Consider the following 23,862-nt stretch of genomic DNA (forward strand, 5'->3'; position numbering starts at 1 on the left):
TAAATTATTTTAAGAATTTTTCAAATTTAGCATTACAAGTCTGGCCTACATATGACTCAGGTTTCACATTATGCAGTTAACTCAGGGGCTAGGGGTGGAATATAGATATAAAAATAGAAATTGCTGGAAAAGCTCAGGAGATCTGGCAGCATCTGTGGAGAGAAATCAGCGTTAACGTTTCGGGTCAAGTGATCCTTGCTCAGAATGTTCTGGTTTACAGCATCCGCATTTCTTTTGGTTTTTATTGGATAATAGATGCTGGCTTGTTGGAGTTGACCACATTCCAAGGCTAAATAAAAAAAGAGCTTTTGCTGAAACTAGTGACTCTGATTGTAAATTTAATATTACCATATATATGTTATCTACATTTGAATGGATAACTGAGAAATACTTGTTGAGGATGATATCACTTAATGTGCTCAACTTTCCTTTGTTGTGCAACTGAATGGAGTTGACTTGCACAGTTCTTTTGCGTATTTAGTCATAGCTAGAGAAGCTCAAGCAGTGGTTTCACTTGAGCCTTGCACCATTACTCATGCTTGGCCTCAACCATCACCTTATGAATGTGTGGCCTAACTTCACACACACTTCACAAGTACACTCCATTCTACCTCACCACCACCATTCATATCTCCTTCATTGCCCTGTTGTCAGATACCTTGACTGGTATTCAGTCCTGAATGTGAAGATACTTTCATGAGTCAAATATTAGGAAACTTGCAGCCCGTTTCTTTGCTTCCCATCATGAGTTCTGTATCAAGCCAATGTTGGCCAGTTTCCTATCTGCCCTAGAACTAATCTCATCCAAAACGCTGTTTACAAAATCTTAACTTGCACCAGCCCTGTTCACTCTTTATACCTGTGTTCATAGATGTTTATTAGATTTGCGATCTGTGGTATGTTGTGTTAAAATCTCTGATATGCTATCTTTGTAACCTCCTACAGCCTTCCAAGACCACATCCCTCTAGTTTTGGCAACTTCTGCATCTCTCATTTAGTTCACCCCACTATTGATAGAGCTTTTAGGCCATTTAGCTCTTGATCTCTGGAATTCTTTCCCTATATCTCTTCTCACTTCTCACTCTTGTCTGTGAAATACCTGTTAGGCCACATTTTTTGTCCAAGCTTCCTCCTTTAGTTCATTATTTTGTCCGGTTATGCTTGTGTGAAGCACCTTGGATTGTTTGTTTGTTAAACAAATGCATATTTTGTTCGTATTTCCATATGAGTTTGCAGTAATCGATTTCAAAATATTGTGCAAAGTTTAGTTGTAGATATGGTTCAATCAAAGATGTGTCATTGTTGAAGGAGTAAAATTCTGAATTTTCGTTTTAGCCAATCTGACAAAGAATCTGGTTCAAGTTCCGGGAGCAGCAGTGATGGAAGCAGCAGTCAATCAGATAGCAATGACTCCAGTGACTCTGATAGTGAATCTGACTCTGGCAGCCAGTCTGATTCTGATTCATCTGGTTCAGGAAGCAACACGTCATCATCCAAAGGAAAAAGAACAGTTGAGAGCAAAGTTCCAAAAACTGATGGAGCAGAGGTAATTATATAATTACTTATTCATATTTGGCTAACTTTTAATTTAAATAAAAAGGGCCTGTTATGAAGTTTGACCCTTTTCCCCCTATTCTGTTGCAGTTTTGGAAATCCAATCCAAGTATTTTAACTGTTCAGCGATCTGCCATGATCAGAAAGCAGCAACAACTACAACAGCAACAGCTTTCTTCAAACAGTTCAGAGGTTTGAAATTTAATTAAAATAAGTGGGTGCGGGGCTTTTTATTAAATCTGAGCGCATAATTATTGAATTGTGATATGACTACCAGCATGATCTTCATGCAGCAATGAGTTTGTAGCAGTGTAACACAGGAACCTGGGAATTTACAGGATTGAAGCAGAATTGTTCATTTCATATTGGAGATTAAATCATTAGCTATAGGATCATGCCAAATTTATTACAATTAAAAATTCCAAATAAAGTCCATCTTGTTTGTCTCTTTCTTGCCATTAATTGCAAATAAAAAATGAGCATTCGATATTAGGCATAATAAAAGGTCAGTAAAGGTTACTGGAATTCTGTGCAGTGCCTGTGCAGTAACACAGTTCTGTAAGAAACAGCCTGATGATAATATGGTGATATCTAACTTTGCAAAAAGTGCTCAACTAATATGGAAATGTTAATAGAGAAGTATTACTTGGGATCTTTTCTTGACATGTGAAGTATCTCCAGCACTGGCTACTCTGCCTGTCTGTCATCTCAAAAAGTCTTCTATAGATTTCATCACAGTGAAATTTGCTAAAGAACTAAAAATTACTTTTGTAATGTGACTGTGAAAATTCATTTTTAAATAAACCAACAATAATTATTATGGTTGCTCAAATTAGATTTGAGCTAGATTTTTTTGTGAATCATAGTATTAAATACATAATTATAAGTTTTATATCTCACGAATGCCTGTTTAAGATTTTTTGTTAGGCGGGAGCAATCATATCTCCAAGAAGAGTCTGTGTAGAAGTTTTATTATCATTTTACAAAATAATTTAAATTGGTCCAAGTAACATTGACTCCTCAATTGTTTTTTTTTTGCAACTGTTGAGTACAATTTTTGTTGTCTTACTTTTCAGCAGGAGTCATCAAGTAGTGAAGATTCTGATGATGATTCATCCTCTGAGAACACTGCCAAACATGTGAAACGCAGAGAGTAAGTCAGTATTTCAATAGCTGGCTCTTAGCCAAGTGGTGGCTTTTGTTATTATTCGTAGCAGGTCTGTGTTCCTTGTAAAGCAATCTTAGAGAAAGTTTGCTGAAGTCATTGTATGGCGAAAGAAATTTTGAATACAATTTACCATAGAAACACAGATAAATCCAAACAGAGATACACCAATCATTAATTAACTCTTCCCACAACGCTTTGAATGCTGTCTCCAAGAGTCAGTGCTCCAAAGATGTCACCTGAAAAGCAAATTTTCTTGCACACTGCTATTCACTCACCCTTCAACCAAGCTTAATTACCCATTTCAAAATTGATGGGGGGGGTGGAATTCAAGATGGCGGCAATCTAGAAAGATCGTGTTGCAGAGCTCTGCACCACATCGCATGGGGGACCTAACCCGCCCTACCTGATTCACTGCGATATCCTGGGATTCTAGAAAGATCATGGAGTCCCAGTAAACTGTTAGGGAACAACGTAGCTCGATTTTTGCTGTCCAGGGATGCCGAAGAAGGGAGCAGGTACGTCCAAGGCCGGGTCCGCGGCCCAGCCTTCAGGATTCTCGGGCTCAATTTCCTACCAGGTCCTGGTAAAGGAGCTCGCGAAGTCTTTCAAGCTGTTGGGGAAGCAGCTAGAGGAGAAGCTGGCTCCGATCTCTAACATGCTGCAGATGTATGAACAGCAGCTGGGACACCTCAAGAAAAGGACAGATGAGGTAGAATGCAGAGTCACAGTGGTGGAAGCTGATACCGATTCCTCCAAGGAGAGGATCCCGGACCTGGAGACGCAGGTCCATAATTTGCTTGACCAGGTTGATGACCTCAAGAGCAGAGGCAGGAGAAAAAAATATTCAGATTGTCAGTTTGCCGGAGGGTAAGGAAGGTGACTGACCAGTGGAATTTATTGAGGACTGGTTGCCGAAATTCCTTAACCTAGAGGCTGAATTGGGAAGCTTGTAGATTGAGAGGGTTCACCAGGTCATGGCGCAGAGGTCAGATCTGGACCAACGTCCTCGTCCTATCTTGATGCAGTTTCATCATTATAGAGATAAGGAGAGAATCGTGGAAGCTCCCAGAATCCAGGGGAAGGGTCCGAAGGCCCCAGTTCATGAGGGCTCTAGGATAATGTTCTTCCAGGACTTCTCAGCGGCGGTGATCCGGTAAAAAAAATCCTATGATGGTGAGAATGTGTAAAGGGTATGAGCAGGTAGGGAAATAGTTAAGTTTTGCATTTTGTGAAACAGAAGATTCAGCTAAGCATGACTTGAATCAGATAAGACCTTGCAGTAAACAATGGGATGACAATGGCATCAAGAAAAGACTGAGGGAGCTCGGGATCCAGTACTCTGAGATACCCAGCGGTGCTTCGGATCACCTGAGATGGATCTGTCCATATCTTTCACATATCGGAGAAGGCAAGAGACATTGTGAACAAATTAACTTAATCTGAACTATTTAGTATGTACAAATAGTAGTGTTGTTTGGGTATATATCTACTTTTCTTTTGAAAGAAAGAGGAAGTTTTGTCAGGGCTTTCTTTTCTGTTTTTTAAATTGGTAATAATCTGGTCTAAACAATGCTGGGGGCTGGCTGGGATGATTACTTTCAGTTTCTAAGTTAAGTTATACCAAAGGATGGCTGGGGTACTTTTTTTCAAAATGTCTTTGTTCACATTGTTATTCCATGGTGTATTTTCTTTCTTTGCTGCTTGTGTTTGTGGTTTGGCTCTAGCTAGGAGAAGAGAAAATGGTTGGGATGGTTAGATGCCTACTTACAGGCAGTTAATGCCCGGTTCAGGTATTTAAATGCCCTGGCTGCTGTATTGGCAGTGGATGTTGGGTTTTGGAATGTGTAGATGCCCCTTGGGCAGGGGGTGAGTTCTGCTATTCAGTGCCATTGGCACTTTATATATTGGGTTTTTTTTTGGTTTTTGTTGTACATGGTCTTTGATAGCTTTATAGGTTTGTTAACTGGAATGGTTTTAGTTTATGTAGTTTTTTTGTTTGATGGATCTTGCGACACTAAGGCTCAGCAATTTGTAGTTCGAGTTCCTCCTCTCTGGAATCTAAATGTTACTGCAGAAGGTTATGGCTAATCACTTGATTAAGTGGTGTATCTGGAACATTAAGGGGAGTCACTCATCAATTAAGAGGAAGAAGGTACTCTTGGGCCTTAGAAAGGAGAAGGTTGATATTGTTTTATTACAGGAGAGACACTTGGATGATAGGGAGCATTTGAAACTACAGCAGAATGGCTTTGATTGGGTTTACGTTTCATCTTTTAATACCAGAAGTAGGGGAGTGGCTATATTGGTGAGGAGGAATCTCCCTTTGAAGTTGCGAGAGTGTGTTAAAGACACACATGGGAGGTTTGTAATCATCAAAGTCCTGATAAACTGCGAAGATTATGGTGTTTTAAATGTTTACTCCGGCCCAAGCCCTCAAATTTCTCGTAGGTGCGTTCTCTAAACCGATCAGTCTCAAGTCTCGGCATGTCATCATGGGGAAGCTTTTAATTGTCATATGGATTCCATGGTAGACAGGTTGCCCAAAGGCCCCCCGATACTCTCTGTACAAACTAAACAATTAGTGGATCTGTGTGTGGAGTTAGGGGTTGGTGGACGTCTGGAAGCGTCTCTACCCGACATGTTTTTTCCAATCCACGCAGGTGTCACACCAGGATTGACTATTTTTCTGACCCCTGTGGCAACCCTGGACTTGGTGGCATCTTGTACGGTTGGTAATAGTACCATCTCCCATCATGCTCCAGTGTACCCGTTGGTTAAGATTAAGGACACTATAGTGGGCCCGAGACACTGGTGAATAGATCCCTTTATCCTTCAGGATAATAAGTTTTTATGGAGTACTTCTCTGAGGAATTTAGGGCATTCCTAGACATTCATTCAGACTCGGTTAGTAGCCCGTCCGTCCTTTGGGAAACCGTCAACGCCTATGCCAGGGGGTTAGTTATCTCCTAGGAAACGGCATAAGGACAAGCAGCAGTGTCTACTTGAAGTATGGTTGAAGGCAGCGGAGAAGGCTTATTTTGACAGGCCCTCGTTGGCCAAGCTACACAGGATTATGACGCTCTAATTTCTGCTGTCTCCACAGAAACAAGAGTTTTGTCATGGCATGTAGGAGAAGCACCCTGAGGAAATATATGGTTTGATCATTCCTACTTGGTTCTGTATTCAGCTTTGATCTGAAATATAATACCAGATTTTTAAGAGCTTTCTGAAGGCAGTCTAACTGTTGGATTAGATAATACTTTTGCCCCTCAGTGAAACTCTTCTACAGAGACCTTCATAGGAATTAAACCAAAAGCACCTTAGTAATTTTTACATTTCATGAGCTCTCATTCTGCTCAGGGATAGTTCTGGTGCTGAGCAACAAGATCAAAGAGTTTGAGCGGTCAGAGTCACCTTGGTGTGCATGTCCATAGATTATTGAATGTAGCAGGATAGGTGGTTAAGGAGACATGAGATGCTATTATTAGTCAAAGCATTGAATGTAAGAGCAGGGATGTTATAATGAAGCTGCATATAACATTAGTTAGGCACTTTGGGAGTACTGTGTGCAATCCTGGTCACTACATGCCAGGAAGAATATGATTATACTAGAGAGGGTGCAGAAGAGCTACACTAGGATGTGGTCTGGGCTAGAGCAATTCAGCTTTGAAGAGACATGAGATAGGCTGGTGTAGATTTTCTCAGAGCAGAGAAGGCTGAGGCAGGGGATTTGATTGAGGTACAGAAAATTCGAAGGGGTGTTGACAGAGTAAATAGAGATAAATTTTTCCCCTTAGAGGGGTTAATAACCATGGGACTTAGTTTTAAGGTAAGCCACAGGAGGTTTGGAGGGCTTTGAGGAAATGTTTTGACCCAATGGGTTGTTGGCATCTGAAAGTCACTGCCTGAAAGGCTGGAAGCCGTCTAGACATTTAAGAACTATTTAGGAATGCCTTAACATACAAAGCTATGGGATAAGTGCTAAAAAATGGCATTGGAACAGATGGATATTTGACTGGTGCAAACGTGTTGGGCCAAGGAGCTTTCTTCCATGTTGTAAAATCTCTACATTATGACTCTTGTAGGAGAAAGTGAGGACTGCAGGTGCTGGAGATCAGAGTCAAAAAGTCCAGCACTGGAAAAGCACAGCTGCATGGGCAGCATCCACAGAACAGGAGAGTCGACGTTTCGAGCGTGAGCTCTTGATCAGAAATTATGTAGAGCTTATGTTTGAATTACAACTCTCCTGCTTCTCGGATACTGCCTGACCGGCTGTGATTTTCCATTGTCACACGTTTGATGATGACTCTGTCAGATCTGGGATTTGAGTTACATTTTCAACAAGCTTAAACCAGAAAGGTTTGAATTGTTTGTAGTGTTATGTCCCCGACACACAACATAGCACATAGGATTGAGTGAATGAATATCTGAACTTGCATGTTGCAGAACCGGTATGGATTCCTCCCAAATATCAGTTTTATGTAAGTAACTTGCTAACTAAGCTTTAAAAGCCTACCTGTTGCAAATGTATGGGTTTTACAAAGTGAGAGTGCTTTAGGAGTCATCCATTTCTGTTGACAAGAATACAGTGGAGTAGAAAAATAAGCATGGTATATTATTGGAAAAAACTATTGATATTGGAAAGAAAAACTTGTTAATATTACACGTTTATGAGGGCTAAATAAATGTTGATCTTGGCAAGTTGTTTTTTCTTGCTGCTCTCTGGGGATGAACAATGTTCAGACAGTTATATTTGTAGTCTTTTCCTACTCTTGAGAAGTTGGTGGAGGTGAACTGTATTGAACCAGTGCAGATTTTCTTATGGAGCTTCCTTAAGTGAATAAACTATTCTAGATATTGGCCCAACAACAGTGAAGGAGTTGGTCCAACTTGTCCATGCCAACCTATTATCCTAACCGAATTTAGTCCCATTTGCCAACACGTGGCACATATCCCGCTCAACCCTTCCTATTCATATACAGATCTAGATGAGTTTTAAATGCTGTAATTGTACCAGCCTCCACCACTTCCTCTGGCAGGTCATTTCACACAAGCACTACCCTCTGTGTGAAAAAGCAGCCCCTTACGTCCCTTTTATATCTTTCCCCTCTCACCCGAAACCTATGCCCTCTAGTTCTGGAGTCCCCACCTCAGGGAAAATACCTTGTCTATATATCCTATCCATGCCCCTCATGATTTTATAAACCTCTATAAGGTCACCCCGTGGCGTCTGACACTCCGGGGAAAGCAGCCCAGCCTATTCAGCCTCTCCCTATAGCACAAATCCTCCAACCCTGGCAACATTCTTGTAAATATTTTCTGAAACCTTCCAAGTTTCCCAATATCCAATGGAAAGGAGACCAGAATTGCACGCAATATTCCAAAAGTGGCCTGCCAGTGTCCTGTACAGCTGTAATATGACCTCCCAACTCCTATACTCAATGCTCTGACCAATAAAGAAAAGCATACCAAACGCCACCTTCACTATCTTATCTAACTGCGACTCCACTTTCAAGGAACTATGAATGTGTACTCCAAGGTTTCTTTGTTTAGCAACACTCCCTTGGACCTTACCATTAAGTGTAAAGGTCCTCCTCTGATTTGCTTTTCCAAAACACAGCATCTCACATTTATCTAAATTAAACTCCATCTGCCACTCCTCAGTCCATTGACTCATCTGATCAAGATCCCTTTATAATCTGAGGTAACCTCGTTTTGCTGTCCATTGCACCTCTAGTTTTGATGTAATCTGCAATCTTTTTTTGTTTACATCCAAATCATTTATATAAATGGCGAAAAGTAGTGGACCCAGCACCTATTGTTATGGCACACCACTGGTTACAGGCTTCCAGTTTGAAAAGCAATCCTCCACCACCACCCTCTGTCTTCCACCTTTGAGCCAGTTCTGTATCCACATGGCTATTTTACCCTGTATTTCATGAGATCTAACCTTGCTAAACTAGTCTCCCTTGAGGAACCTTGTCGAACGTCTTACTGAAGTCCACATAGACCACATCTGCCACTCAGCCCTCATCAATCAAGTTCGTGAGACATGACTTTTCACGCACAAAGCCATGTTGACTATCCCTAATCAGTCTTTGCCTTCCCAAGTACGTATAAATCCTGCCCTTCAGGATTCCCTCCAACAACTTGCCCACCACTGATGTCAGGCTCACGGGTCTTTAGTTCCCTGGCTTTTCCTCACTACCTTTCTTAAATAATAACACCACGTTAGCCAATCTCCAGTCTTCTGGCACCTCACCTGTGACTATCAATGATTGAGATATCTTAGCCAAAGGCACTGCAATCACTCACATAGCTTCCCACAGAGTTCGAGGGTACACCTGATCACGTCCTGGATTTTATCCACTTTTATGCGGTTTAAGACATCCAGACCACCACCTCTGTAATATGGATGTTTTTAAAGATGTCACCATCTATTTTCCCATATTCTATATCTTCTATCTCCTTCTCCACAGTAAAGACTGATGCATCTCCTCATTCTCCTGTGGCTCCACTTGTAGGCTGCCTTGCTGATCTTTGAGAAGCCCTATTCTCTCCCTAGTTACCCTTTTGTCCTTAATGTATTTATAAAAACTCTTTGGATTCTCCTTAACCTTTTTGCCAAAGCTATCTCGTCCCCTTTTTGTCCTCCTGATTTCCCACTTAAGTATCCTCCTGCTGCCTTTATACTCTTCTAAGGAGTCATTCAATCTATCTTGTCTATACCTGAAATATGCTCCCTTTTTCTTAACCAAAACCTCAATTTTGTTAGTCATCCAGCATTCCCTACACCTACCAGCCTTTCCTTTCACCCTAACAGGAATATATTGTCTCTGGACTCTTGTTATCTCATTTCTGAAGGCTTCCCATTTTCCAGCCGTCCCTTTACCTGCAAATATCTACCCACAATCAGCTTTTGAAAGTTCTTGCCTGATACCGTCAAAATTAGTCTTCCTCCAATTTAGAACTTCAACTTTTAGATCTGGTCTATCCATTTCCACCACTATTTAACACTAATAGAATTATGGTCGCTGGCCCCAAAGTGCTCCCCCACTGACACCTTAGTCACCTACCCTGCCTTATTTCCCAAGAGTAGGTCAAGTTTTGCACCTTTTCCATTTGGTAAATCCACATACTGAATCAGAAATTTTTCTTGTACACACTTAACAAATTCCACTCCACCTAAATCCTTAACACTATGGCAGTCCCAGTCTATGTTTGGAAAGTTAATATCCCCCACTATAACCACCCTATTATTCTTAGAGATAACTGAGATCTCCTTACAAGTTTGTTTCTCAATTTCCCGCTGACTATTAGGGGCTCTATAATACAATCCCAATAAGGTGATCATCCCTTTCTTATTTCTCAGTTCCACACAAATAACTTCCCTGGATGTATTTCTAGGAATATCCTCCTTCGGGGTATTCCTGAAAATACATGCAACATTCATACATGAACATGCAACTGGGATATTGCTAAAATACCCCAGTTGCGTGTTCCTAACCATACCCTGAGTTAATCTGCCTTCTCTGTTAGCTTTCAGAAACTCAAGCTTTTCTCATAACATTGTAGTATTATGAAAATTGCCCCTTGTAATGCATTTTCATTTCTCTAGTGAAGACTGGCAGATGTCTGGGTCTGGTTCTGAGGAGGAGGAGGAAGAGCGAGAGAAAAGTACCTCAGGAGACAGTGAGTCTGACTACCAACCCCACAACAAAGTAAAAAGCAGGAAACCTCAGAACAGGTAACCATTTAAAGCTCCAGTTATTAAATCCCGCCACGGTTGACTAAATAGCTCAGTCATCCAGCAGATAGATCACTTCTCTGTGCTGCTAACCAACCTTTACTGAGACATCATTAATGGTCCCAGACTCGGGGGACAAAAGGGTTTTTCACTACATTGTTCACTTTATTTTGGCACTTCTGTGTTAATTAAACTTGTGTCAATGTCAGCTGAATGCAAAGTTGTGCATGAATATTATACCCTCTCCAATGGTTGGTGGAGGTTCTGATAGTCCAGCTTTGGAGCTATGTCAAACAAGGAACTAAACCTTGCAGAGATGATGGGAAGAACAGAAAACTTCGAATTACTTGGTAGTACCCAACTTGAATTTTGTTGAAAGTTATGTTGTTGAAGCTTTTCCTCTTACATTTATTAGCTCAAATTCAAGAATGCCAAATTTAAAACAAGTGCAATTTCTATTACAGCAGAAAGGGGAACTGATTGATATACAAGTCGCCTGTACTCGACTGAGGAATCGTCAAGTACATGAGTAATTCAAAATGAGATGCAAAGCTTGAACATATCCCTTTAATTTGCAAAGAATTGGTTTCTGCACATGCTTATATTACTTAACACAAGTATATGTGAGCCACATTGAGCTGGGCTATTTCTTTTAGATTAGTTATCTGTGTAACAATTAGTACACTAAGGATGGTTCAAGTACCTCCCATATTCTTGTATTAATCTTGAGTGCAGAACAAAAAGCTTCAACAACATATTCTCTTTTTAGCAATATGCAAAAGAAAATGTATAGTAAGGCGTACGATAGTTCATATTATTTAATTTGTGATTTTCAGTGCTGGCAGATTTATGTTTAAAGGCGTATAATTTATGTGCTGTTGATAAAATATTTTCTGGAATTTTTATGAATTTGAGGAAATGTACGAAAGGGAAATCTGGTAGACAGTTAATGTTCAAAAGTTAATAGCAGACTCCAAATTAGCATCCTTTGAACGGGAAGGTAATGTCATTGGACAAGTATTCCAGAGCCTTAGAGTAGTGCTGTTAGGGTCGAGAATGTGGCTCTGGAAAAGGGCAGCAGGTCCGGCAGCAGCAGGAAAATCGACATTAGCCCTTCATCAGGAACCAGTCCACAACATCGTCTCCATCACGTGACATCACTTCCGCCCCCATGGACACTTCTGTTGGCCCCACTTGCACCCCCATTGTTGATTTAGATTAATTTCTTACAGTATGGAAACAGGCCCTTCGGTTGAACAAGTCCACACTGACCCTCCAAAGAGTAACCCACCCAGACCCATTACCCCTGACTAATGCACCTACACATTCCTGAACATGATGGGCAATTTAGCATGGCCAAATCACCTAAAACCTGCACATCTTTGGATTGTGGGAGAAAACCAGGGAACCCGGAGGAAACCCTCGCAGACACTGGGAGAATGTGCAAACTCCACATAAACAGTCGCCCGAGGCAGGAATTGAACTCGGGTCCCTGGCGCTATGAGGCAGCAGTGCTAACCACTGAGCATCACTTCTGTTGGTGATGTCACTCCTGATCCTACATTCATGCCCACTGAAGTGATTGTCTCTGCCCCCATGCCCAGCTCCAGCCCCACCCCAGGTCCTAGCTCCCAGCCCTGCCATGTCTTTACTATTTCCCCAGACCTCCCCTTCTCTGAGGATGAACGTTCAGTCCTCAGCAAAGGCCTCACCTTCATTCCTTTATGCTCCCAGATGAATGAGTTCGACACGCTCTATTCTTGATGAAGGACTTATGCCCGAAGCGTTGATACTACTGCTCCTCAGATGCTGCCTGACCTGCTGAGCTTTTCCAGCACCACACTCTCAGCTCAGACCTCCAGTATCTGCAGTCCTCACTTTCTCCTAGTAATGCTTTTAAGCCATGGTTTTGCATCCCACAATAGCAGATGGCGAAACTTAAATTCATTAAAATCTAGAATTAAAATTGTTGTAAAAACGCATGCAGTTCATAAGTTTTTTTTTTAACAGAAAACAGCAATGGCAAATTTGCAAAGCCTTTCTTGCTAACGTATGGGGGCATGATGGCAAAATTGTGATTGCTGGCCCTAAGATAAGACAAAAGAAAATGTCTGATATAGTGATGGTCTGTAAGGTATAATTCTGTGAATATGTCCCAGACACTCACATCGCTCAGTAGCATGTCAAATACATCAGAGGTGGTGGATCAATAATACACAGTTGGCAGAGATTGTCTTGGGAGTCCTCAATATAACTTTGGGTCTCATGGAGGCTCATGGTATCAAGTCAAACAAACATCCTGTTGAGACGCCTACTGACTGAGCTAGATGTGTCTTGAGTGGCATAGCTGCTTGACTGGGTTTGTGGCAGGTGGTAATTCAAAAACTTACTTGATCTTGTCCTTACCAGTCTGTCTGTATACAGATGTACCTATCTAAGGCAGTATCCATTGCACTGTTCTAATGGTTGAGATGAAATCCTAGTTTCACATTGAGGGTATCCCATCTAGCAATCTAAGTTGGGTGTCCCTTAAGCTCTGCCAGCTGCCATCATCAGCATTGTATTCAGCTACTGTCTATAACTTAATGGACCAGCATATTCCCCTGCAAACCAAGGGATTAACCCTGGTTCAGTGATAAGTGCAGGAAAGCATGTCAAGATCAGCGGCACGGTGGCACAGTGGTTAGCACTGCTGCCTCACAGCGCCAGAGACCTGGGTTCAATTCCCGATTCAGGTGACTGACTGTGTGGAGTTTGCACATTCTCCCCGTGTCCGCGTGGGTTTCCTCCGGGTGCTCCGGTTTCCTCCCACAGTCCAAAGATGTGCAGGTGAGGTGAATTGGCCATGCTAAATTGCCCGTAGTGTTAGGTAAAAGGGGTAAATGTAGGGGAATGGGTGGGTTGCGCTTCGGCGGGTCGGTGTGGACTTGTTGGGCCGAAGGGCCTGTTTCCACACTGTAAGTAATCTAATCTAATCTAATCTAATCTAATCTAATCTAATCTAATCAGCACCAAGCATACGGTGCCAAATTGGTGAAGCTACAACACAAGACTACATCTGGTGAACAGCAGAAACAACATGCAATAATCAGAGCTACGCAATCTCACTATCTGTGGTCCTGCCAAATTCATTTGTGGTTGGTGATGCACGATTAAACAACTTACAGGAGAAGAGGCCTCCATAAACATTTCCACCTTCAAACTTGGGCACATAATGTAAAAGACAAGTCTGTAGCATTTGCATCTGTCTTCAACCAAATGCAGATTACAGTCTAGTTGCCACAATGTAAAAATTCAGATGAATCAAATTGAGACTGGAAATAAAATGCTGGATAAGAGGATAATGAGGCTTGGAGGGGGTCAGGTTTTAGGAATAGTGGATAAAAAGGTCAAAGCTAGCAATACAGTTTATAGATGTCTACAGCATAGAAGGTGGCCCTTTGGCCTTTCGACTTGTACAGAAAGCATCCGCTAAAGTCAGCAGGATAGATTGAAAAAATATCATCTTAGAAAATGCAAAGGAAAGCCTTGGTATCATTAAAGGACCAAGTCTTAGATAGCCAAGGGTCTCAGATAAAATGCTCATGAAAACAGATTAGTGAAGACCACACAAAAGTAAAATTAATAAGTTAAATATGTAAAAAAAAGTAATGAAGTGAGACTAACTAGGCAAATGAGACTCAGTGGGGCAAGCAGTATAGTGAATTTTTAAAAAAGGGCACACTCAGAAAATGAAGGCATTGGAGAAGAACAGGAACATCAGAAATACGGAGCAAAAGCAGACTGTTCGACCCATTGACTCTGTTCTGCCGTTCAACTAGATTGTAACTACTGGAATGTTAGATGTATGTAAGCATAGAGGAATTGATGATAGAGACAATCTGCTACTTTTAGATCATGAGCATGTAAAGAATTGATGGGAAAAGACATTGAAGACCTGTGTGTTAAGGATGACAGGACAGCAAAACTGGAGAAAGAAAACATTTGGAGCTGTCAGCTAGACTAAATTAGATTAGATTACATTCCCTATAGTGTGGAAACAGAGCCTTCGGCCCAACAAGTCCACACTGACCCTCCGAAAAGCAATCCACCCAGACCCCTTCCCCTACATTTACCCCTGACTAATGCACCTAATGCTATGGGCAATTTAGCATGGCCAATTCACCTTTGGACTGTGGGAGGAAACCCACACAGACATTGAGAGAATGTGTAAACCCCGCACAGTTGCCAGAAGTTGGAATCAAACGTGGGTTCCTGGCACTGAGAGGCAGCAGTGCTAACCACTGAACTATAAAATAACTGAAATCCGGAAAAGCATTAGGAAGTGATTGGATCTCTGCAGGAGACAACAAAAGAATTGAGTAACTTGTGTAAAGGAGACTTATGCGAGATAGAATAGTGGCGCATGTTTTGAGGATTGTAGTCTCATCCCATTGGAGAAGAAGGCATGTTTCCACAAATGTGAAGAGAATTATATTATAACATTTGATCATGATTTGTTTAAGGAAATGATTAAGGTCAAAGCAAATAGATTGAAAGTTTGTGCAGGTCATTTTATTGGCTGGAATCAGTTTTTTTTAAAGAAGCATCATGAAACTAGAAAGGCTACGACAGATCAGTGTTAGGCAGAAGAAGCATACAAAACCACAAGAAGTGTACACCTGCCCTTTGAATTAGAACAAAAGTGACTGGGTGAACTGGCAAAAGTTGTTTGAGGTATTGGAGATGATACAGTTGATTGGAGAGATTTAAAAAGTGAGTGCATCACAGTACATAAAACAGACTTCTACAAATGGTACAGTGCTGGATGGGGGTGCAGGCGGGGGTGGGGTATGTTGGATGGTGTTGGGGGCGGGGCCTCTTGCGCTGTGTGCTGCTGCAGTCTCCTGAACGGGGAGCAGATTTTAAAAACTCCGAGCCCCAGAGGAAAGGCATTTAATTGATTAACAGAATAATCGATTGTCCAAACGAAACAGTGCGCCCTCATCTCGTTTGGATAATTGAGGTTCCCCTGTACATAGATCCCTGAAAGTTGCCATCCAGGTTGATAATGCTGTCAAGAAGGCATATGGTGTGTTAAGTTTAATTGGTAGAGGTATTGAGTTGTGGAGCTGTAATGTCATGCTGCAACTGTACAAAACGCTTGTGCGGCCGCATTTGGAATATTGTGTACAGTTCTGGTCGTCCCATTTCAGGAAGGATGTGGAAGCATTGGAAAAGGTACAGAAGAGATTTAGCAGGATATTGCCTGGTTTGGAGCGAAGGTCTTATGAGCAAAGGCTGAGGAACTTGAGTTTCTTCTCGTTGGAGAGAAGAAGCTAAGAGGGGATTTGGTAGAGACATACAAGATCATTAGAGGATTAGATAGGGTGGACGGTGAGAGTCTTTTTCCTAGGATGATGACGTCAGCTTGTACGAGGGGGCATACCTGTAAATTAAGGGGTATAGATTTAAGACAGATGTCAGAGGCAGGTTCTTTACTCAGAATGGTAAGGGTGTGGAATGCCCTGCTTGCAAATGTAGTTAACTCAGCAACATTAGGGGCATTCAAATAATCCTTGGATAAGCAAATGGATGATGATGGGACAATGTCAGGGGGATGGGCTGACATTAGTTCACAAGTCGACGCAACATCAAGGGCCGAAGGGCCTGTTTTTAAAAAAAAAATCTTATTCAGTGGTAGAGTAAGCTATAGGGGCCAAATATTCCTCTTCATTCATGTGTTCATATGTTATGACAAGGTTGATAGAGGACTCGTATGAATCTGGATAAGGTGGTTTATTCAGAGGGGAAACTAATTAAAAGAATAAAAACTGATAATACCTTCTTGAAATGTAAAAAGGAAGAGAGCAGTCAAAGTGAACGTATATGCCTTGGAAAATGAATCTGGAAAGATTGTTATGAGGAACAAGGAAATAGCTGAGCAGTTGAATAGATATTTTGCATCAGTCTTTATGGTGGAAGTTACTTTGAAATGCCATTACTACTGAAGAATACTGGGAGTGGGGAGTGTGGAATTAAGTATCATCTTTAGTGTAGTAGTGTTGACAAACTAACAGGGCTAAAGACAACTAAGTCTCGCTGGTCGTGATGCCTTGATTCCAAGCATCCTAAAAGGAGCTACAGAGAAGGTGGGTGTGTTGGTTTTAATTTTCCACAAATCCTTTGATTTGAAGTACCAGAGGGTCGGAAACTGCCAATGTGACACCAATATTCAAAAAAGGAGAGAGGTAAAACATGGGTAACCATAGGATGATCAACATAATATTCATTGTTGGAAAAATGTTGGAATTAAGGAAGTAACAACAACATATTTGGTAAGTCATAATTTGAGTCAGCATGGCTACATGAAAGGGAAATTGTATCTCTCTAATTTATTAGATTTTATCGAGAGAGGCTGGTAGGTATAGGAAATGCTGGGTGACTAGAGAAATTGAGGTTTTTGTTCAGAAAAAGAAGAAAGCATATGTCAGATATAGGCAGGAGAGAGAGAGTGAATCTTTAGAAGAGCATAAAGGCAGTAGGAGTACACTTAAGGGGGACATCAAGAGGGCAAAAAAGGGTCATAGCTTTGGTAAATAGGGTTAACAAGAGTCCAAAGGGTTTTTTTTTTACAAATACATTAAGGATGAAAGGGTAACTAGGGAGAGAATAGTGCCCCTCAAAGATCAGCAAGGCAGCCTATGTGTGGAGCCGCAAGAGATGGGGGTGATATTAAACAAGTATTTTCCATCAGTGTTTACTGTGGAGAAGGACGTGAAACATACAGAATATGGGGAAATAGATGGTGACATCTTGAAAAATGTCCATATTACAGAGGAGGTGGTGTTGGATGTCTTGCAACACATAAAGGTGGGTAAATCCCCAGGACCTGATCAGGTGTGTCCTAAAACTCTATGGGAAGCTAGGGAAGTGATTGCTGGGCCCCTTGCTGAGATATTTGTATCATCAAAAGTCTCAGGTGAGGTGCTAGAAAATTGGAGATTTAAGAAAGGTAATAAAGAAAAGCCAGGGAACTATAGACCGGTGAGCCTGACATTTGTGGTGGGCAAGTTGTTGGAGGGAATCCTGAGGGATAGGATTTACATGTATTTGGAAAGGCAAGGACTGATTAGGGGCAGTCAACATGGAAATCATGTCTCATGAACTTGATTGAGTTTTTTGGATAAGTAACAGAGAGGATTGATAAGAGTAGAGCGGTAGACATGATCTGTATCGACTTCAGTAAGGCATTTGACAAAGCTCCTCGTGGGAGACTGGTTAGCAAGGTTAGATCATATGCAACACAGAGAGAACTAGTCAAGTGGATACAGAACTGGCTCAAAGGTGGAAGAAGAGGGTGGTAGTGGAGGGTTTTTCAAATTGCAAGCCTGTGACCAGTGGTGTGCCAGAAGGATCTGTGCTGAATCCACTACGTTTTGATATTTATATAAATGATTTGGATGTGAAGAAAGGAGGTATAGTGAGTAAGTTTGCAGATGACACCAAAACTGGGGGTGTAGTGGACAGCGGAGAAGGTTACCTCAGATTACCATAAGACATAGGAGCGGAAGTAAGGCCATTTGGCCCATCGAGTCCACTCCGCCATTCAATCATGGCTGATGGGCATTTCAACTCCACTTACCTGCATTCTCCCCATAGCCCTTAATTCCTTGTGACATCAAGAATTTATCAATTTCTGCCTTGAAGACATTTAGCGTCCCGGCCTCCATTGCACTCTGCGGCAATGAATTCCACAGGCCCACCACTCTCTGGCTGAAGAAATGTCTCCGCATTTCTGTTCTGAATTTGCCCCCTCTAATTCTAAGGCTGTGTCCACGGGTCCTAGTCTCCTCGCCTAACGGAAACAATTTCCTAGCGTCTATTACAATGGGATCTTGATCAGATGAGCCATTGGGCTGAGGAGTGGCAGATGGTGTTTAATTTTGATAAATGAGAGGTGCTGCATTTTGGAAAAGCAAATCAGAGCAGGGCTTATACACATACCTGGGGAGTGTTGCTGACCAAAAAGACCTTGGAATGCAGTTCATAGTTCCTTGAAAGTAGAGTCGCAGGTAGATAGCATAGTGAAGAAGGCATTTGGTATGCTTTCCTTTATTGGTCAGACCATGTAGGACTTGGGAGGTCATGTTACAGCTATACAGGACATTGGTTCGGCTACTTTTGGAATATTGCGTGCAGTTCTGGTCTCCTTCCTATCGGAAGGATGTCGGGAAACTTGAAAGCGTTCAGAAAAGATTTACAAGGATGTTGTCAGGGTTGGAGGATTTGAGCAATAGGGAGAGGCTGAACAGGCTGGGGCTGTTTTCCCTGGAGCATTGGAGGCTGAGGGGTGATCTTATAGAGGTTTATAAAATCGTGAGGGGCATGATAGAATAAATAGACCAAGTATTTTCCCTGGAGTGGGAAAGTCCAGAACTAGCAGGCCAAGGTTCAGGGTGAGCGGGGAAAGATATAACAGAGCTAAGGGGCAACTTTTTCATGCAAAGGGTGGAATGAGCTGCCAGAGGAAGTGGTGGAGGCTAGTACAATTACATCATTTAAAAGGCATTTGGATGGGTATATGAATTGGAAGGGTTTGGAGAGTTATGGGCCAAGTGCTAGCAAATGAGACCAGATTAGGTTAGGATATCAGGTCGGCATGGACAGATTGAACTGAAGGTTCTGTTTCCATGCTCAATCAAGAGTCAATAGAGGGGAACCAGTAGATTTGACTTGGATTGCCAGAAGGTGTTCGACAAGGTTTTCACAAAAGATAAGGTAGTAAACTGACATTGGTAGAGAATTGAATAATGGGCAATTGAATAATTGGGGATAAAGAGTTCTTTTTCGGGTCGGTGACTGGTCTACAGGGATCAGTACTGGGACCACAACTGTTCACAACTTAAATGACTTGGAGGAAGAAAGCGGAACTAATGTAGCTATATTTACAGGTGGCACAAAAATATGTGGAAACGCATATTATGAAGTGGATAGAACCAGTTTACAGAGCGATATTGATAGGTTAAGTAAGTGGGCAAAAGGTTCTTAAATGGATATAATGTGGGAAATGGGTTGTCAATTTTTGAATGGAGAGCAAAAGAAAAGTATTATTTAATCGGAGAAAAGCTGTAGGAACCTGCCAAATGAAGGGAGTTAGGGATACTTGTGCGTGAAACACAGATAGCTACACACAGGCGCAACAGGTAAAATGGAAATTGCTGGAGAAACTTGGGTCTGGTGATATCTGTGGAGAGAAAGCAGAGTTAATGTTTCAGGCATAGTGACCCTTCAGAAGAAGGACTCTGAAGAAGGGTCACTTGCCTTGAAATATTAACTCTGCTTTCTCTCCACGGATGCTACCAGACTTGCTGAGTTTCTCCGTCAATTTCTGTTTTTGTTGCAGATTTCCAGCATCTGCAGTTATGTTTTATTTACGATTAATGGAATGTTGTCACTTATATCAAGTATGGACTATTGGAATATGAAAATAGGGAAGTCTTACTGCAACTCTACAAGGTGCAAATGAGAATACATCTGGAGTACTGAGAGCAGTTTTGGTCCCCTTATTTAAGGAAAGATATTTCATTGGAGGCAGTTCAGGCAAGATTTACTCGGTTGATCCCTGTTATGGAGGGATTGTCTTCTGAGCTTTGCTCCTCACTCCGGGACTTGCTCCGCAACTCATTCCCTTTGTTTCACCTCCATTCTCCAGGTAGGGTAGTTTAAGAAAGAGAAAAGAGGAAAAACAAAGAAAGGAAAAGGAATTGGCGAGCAGAGAAACTCCAACTGGAGCGTCTTACTCTGCTGTCTTCTTGCATTGAGGGCGTAGTCTCAGAATAAAGGGGCACCAATTTAAGATTGAAATAAAGAAGAATTTCTTCTGAGGGTTGAGTGTCTTTGGAATTACTCATCACAGGGAGCTGTGGGGATAGAGTCCTCCTGTATATTTGAGCAGAGTCCTTCTGTATATTAAAGGCTGAGATAGATTCTGGATCAGGAGGCGAATCAAGGGCAGTAAGGAAAAGGTAGGCAAGTGCTCGTAAGAAATATCAGTTCAGCCGTGATCTTATTGAATGGCAGAGCAGGCTTGATAGACTGAACAGTCTACTCCTGTTTCTATTTCTTTTGATCTTGCAGATTTGTACTCAGATGTTGCAGAGAACTTCAGATAAATGATTCAAACTCATTTAACCTGAACAGGACAAAACTGTAAGCTAACAAAATGTTTTGAGTTACAGATGTTCTAGGATCCAAGCAAGTACAGCAAACAGCATAAGTTTTATTTTAAGCCCAGTTCTCGAAATCTGAAGCTGGGACCTCATGGTAGGAACATCAAGGATGACAGTTTTAGTTTTCTGTCTTTATTTTGTGGGCAGTGTGGTGTGCTGGAGTCTGGAATGGAATCCCTCCGATACTCTGTCTTAGTGACTGTTTCTCATGTGAGATTCTGTGCTGAGGTGCTTGAGCACTGGACCTAAATGTTGCATCTCCCAGCACCCATACACACTCTCAGACTGGCTTGATAGCTCTCAGGAGCAGAAACCAACCAGATTTTTGCCCCTTGCAAACCCCATTATCTTTCAGAAAAGGATAAAATAGTAATTTTTTTTAACTTCAAGAATAGGAATGATCATCCATCCAAGACTAGGGTATCATCTGCAGTGTGCTAGTCAGGATGGGTTAAAATGGATGTGGAGGGAAAGGATTAATTGCCTTTTGGAAAAGATTAGTCGTCATTTCCAAATGAAACCTGTGTAATGTGTCAAATGTGGTTGTTGATTCAGTTAATCTATTCAGAAGTTAGTTTTTCCCAGGTTTTGTTTTTAAGAAAAGCTTGTTTTGGAAAAATAAGCTGTGTCAATAATTTAGATTTTTTCTTTTTTGCCAAGCTTTACATTCCACATTTTCAAAGTTTTTGACTTGTCTGCTCTAAGGATTGAGCATTAAAAGATGCTCTGAGTATTTGTAATTTCTTTCCAAGTTTATTTTTGAGATTAAAATATAGGTCATAGAGTACTTATTCTTAACTAATTAGAATCCTTTGTGTTTTATGTTAAGGTGTCTCCTTTTGGTTAAAGCAAGTTAAACCCCCTGGATCAAGGGTTCTATAGTCTTATAAGTTATGCAAGGTGTTTGGTAAGAAGCAGGGTCACTTTAATTGTATGTCTTGCAGACTTGTTTTTAAAATAAAATGATGTGAATGTTGAAGATCTGAAATAAAAACAAATTGCTGGAAAACTTCTGTCTGGCAGCATCTTTGTCGAGAAAAAAATGTTAATGTTTCAAGTCTAATATAACTTCAAGTCATATTAGAGTCGAAATGTTAACTCTACTTCTCTCTTCGCAGATGGTGCCAGACTTAACTTATTTGGAATATAATATGAAGGTAAGGATATCTTTACTAGAAGAATTAAGAGAAAAGTTTATTCCTTTTGCCTAGCTATTTATGGATGTTGTAAATTTTTATTCATTTGAATTACATTTCAAAACAACAATAAATTTGAAATAAAAAAACCCATGTTTCTCACCAAGCCCGTACTTCTGTTATGGATTCTAACTTCCTGGGGACAAGCAGTCACCCATGGGTTAACAACACCATGGTCCCCAAAACGTTTTTCAAAATTACATGCAGTTAATCATTCTTCAAGAATACTGATTCAATCAATCAATCAAGCTATCAAAAAAAATTGATCATCTACAAACCGAGAACTGTCAATTTCTGCTCTTCAGATCCTACATTGTTTTTCTTTTAGCAAGTTTTATGATCTCTGTAAAGATCAGGAATGTTTTAATTTTTTTGGAAATCTGGAACCCAGGTATGTAATAAAAATGGTTCACAGTTTAAACAAAATTCCTTTATAGTACTAAAATCGAATAATGAATTCTAATAATACTCAATTTTTAATAGTTATGCTAAAATGTTCAAAGTACAATGCAGGCAGTTACTCATTCTATAAACCACAACCTATTAACGCATCTTTCCATTAGGCCAGTTTGACTTATGCCCCAAAAATCTAAGTCAGGTATTCATTCGAAATTGGAAGTTTAACATCTTTGTCTGAGTATTATTTCAAAGGTTTCCATTAGTACTGAAATATCTTGCCCCTTCTGCTTACCAGTGCAAGGTTCTCCTTTTAAGTCTCCTTCAATCGTTCCAAAGTTGCAGCCTTTAGGACATTGTGGACATTACTAGAGTGTTACATGTCGACAGCATGGGTCAGACCTCTCCTGGTTCTAATATTTAACTTTGGCATCTTGCATCGAGGAAATCTCTCCTTCTGCTCAATTTAGAAAATCCAGAAGTTCAATTCATTGTTTGGAGTTCTTTAGTAAATAGTTGTATTCCCACCAAACAGCATATAGGATTTCAGCTGATCTTTATTGAAATAAATATGTCATGCAGCAAGCTTGTTCTAAAATGATACCTTAAATTGCTTGCAAGATATATTCCTGTTTGAGATCAGAGCCATATCTATGAATCTACTAACCCCTATAAAGTCGCTATAGTCTTACCAGATTACAAGGCTGCTCTTTCATAATAGAGAGAGATGATTGGTTTAATGTGAGGGTTACTATGCCTGCGCTGAGGGAAGAGATGGAGAAGGTGTATCCTTCATGATAATTTCAGCCAGTATACCGGCTCTGCATACCGGCTAGACTGAGCTAACTGACCATCAGACTCAAATTACAAAAAGGCCACGTGGCCCTTCAAGACCATTTCACCATTCTTCATGATCATGGGTGATCATCCAACTCGGTAGCAAATTCTTGTTTTTTCCACATGTCCTGTGATAATTTCGCCCCAATTGCTCAATCTAATGCCTCCCTGAAGTCGTGCAGTGATTTTGTCGAGGCTCACCACTCTGAGTGAAGATGATTTCCTCATATCAGACTTAAATGATTTAGCCATATCCTTAGACTGTGTCTCCTGGTTCTGGACTCCCCTGTCATTGAGACATCCATTCTGCATCTACCCTGTCTAGTCCTCTTAGATTTTTGTAGCTTTCTATTGGATCCCCTTCTCATTTTTCTGATCTCCAGTGTATATAATACTAACTATGGGTGGTCAGAAGGACTTTAAACTTCTGAGTTGGGGGGAAGGGAAAGTGAAAGCAGCAGGGAGTATGAAGTTAAATGGAAAGATAAGCAGCAGGATAGCATGTGTGCAGGCGATTTAAACTTGAGGCAGACTGGGAATGCAGCAAAAAGGAAGGATAACTTAGGACATCTTATGACTTCCAATATCTCTAATGATAAGAAAGTTAGCATTAAGGCACTTTACCTGAATGCTCATAGCATTCGTAACAAAGCAGATGAATAATGGCACAGATCATCGTGAATGATTAAGATGTGGAAGCCATCACAGAGACGTGGTTACAGGGGGGTCAGGACTAGCAGTTAAACATCCAAG

At 41.0% G+C, this 23,862-nt stretch overlaps 1 protein-coding gene across 2 annotated transcripts in view; it reads left to right on the top strand.

Annotated features, from left to right (window-relative positions):
- chd1 (chromodomain helicase DNA binding protein 1) overlaps nucleotides 1-23,862 on the top strand; it is a 194,877-nt gene that overhangs the window by 78,229 nt on the left and 92,786 nt on the right. The window contains exons 3-6 of one of the 2 annotated variants that reach the window (XM_043709918.2): nucleotides 1,336-1,546; nucleotides 1,645-1,746; nucleotides 2,631-2,707; nucleotides 10,341-10,469. In XM_043709918.2, coding sequence (XP_043565853.2) covers nucleotides 1,336-1,546; nucleotides 1,645-1,746; nucleotides 2,631-2,707; nucleotides 10,341-10,469 — 519 coding nt within the window. The remainder of the gene's footprint in view (nucleotides 1-1,335; nucleotides 1,547-1,644; nucleotides 1,747-2,630; nucleotides 2,708-10,340; nucleotides 10,470-23,862) is intronic. The other variant, XM_043709925.2, reaches the window with a different exon arrangement.

Source organism: Chiloscyllium plagiosum, unplaced genomic scaffold (assembly GCF_037043375.1).
Source record: "Chiloscyllium plagiosum isolate Xiang-an unplaced genomic scaffold, Cpla_swu_hap1 HiC_scaffold_2, whole genome shotgun sequence".
Lineage (NCBI taxonomy): Eukaryota > Metazoa > Chordata > Chondrichthyes > Orectolobiformes > Hemiscylliidae > Chiloscyllium > Chiloscyllium plagiosum.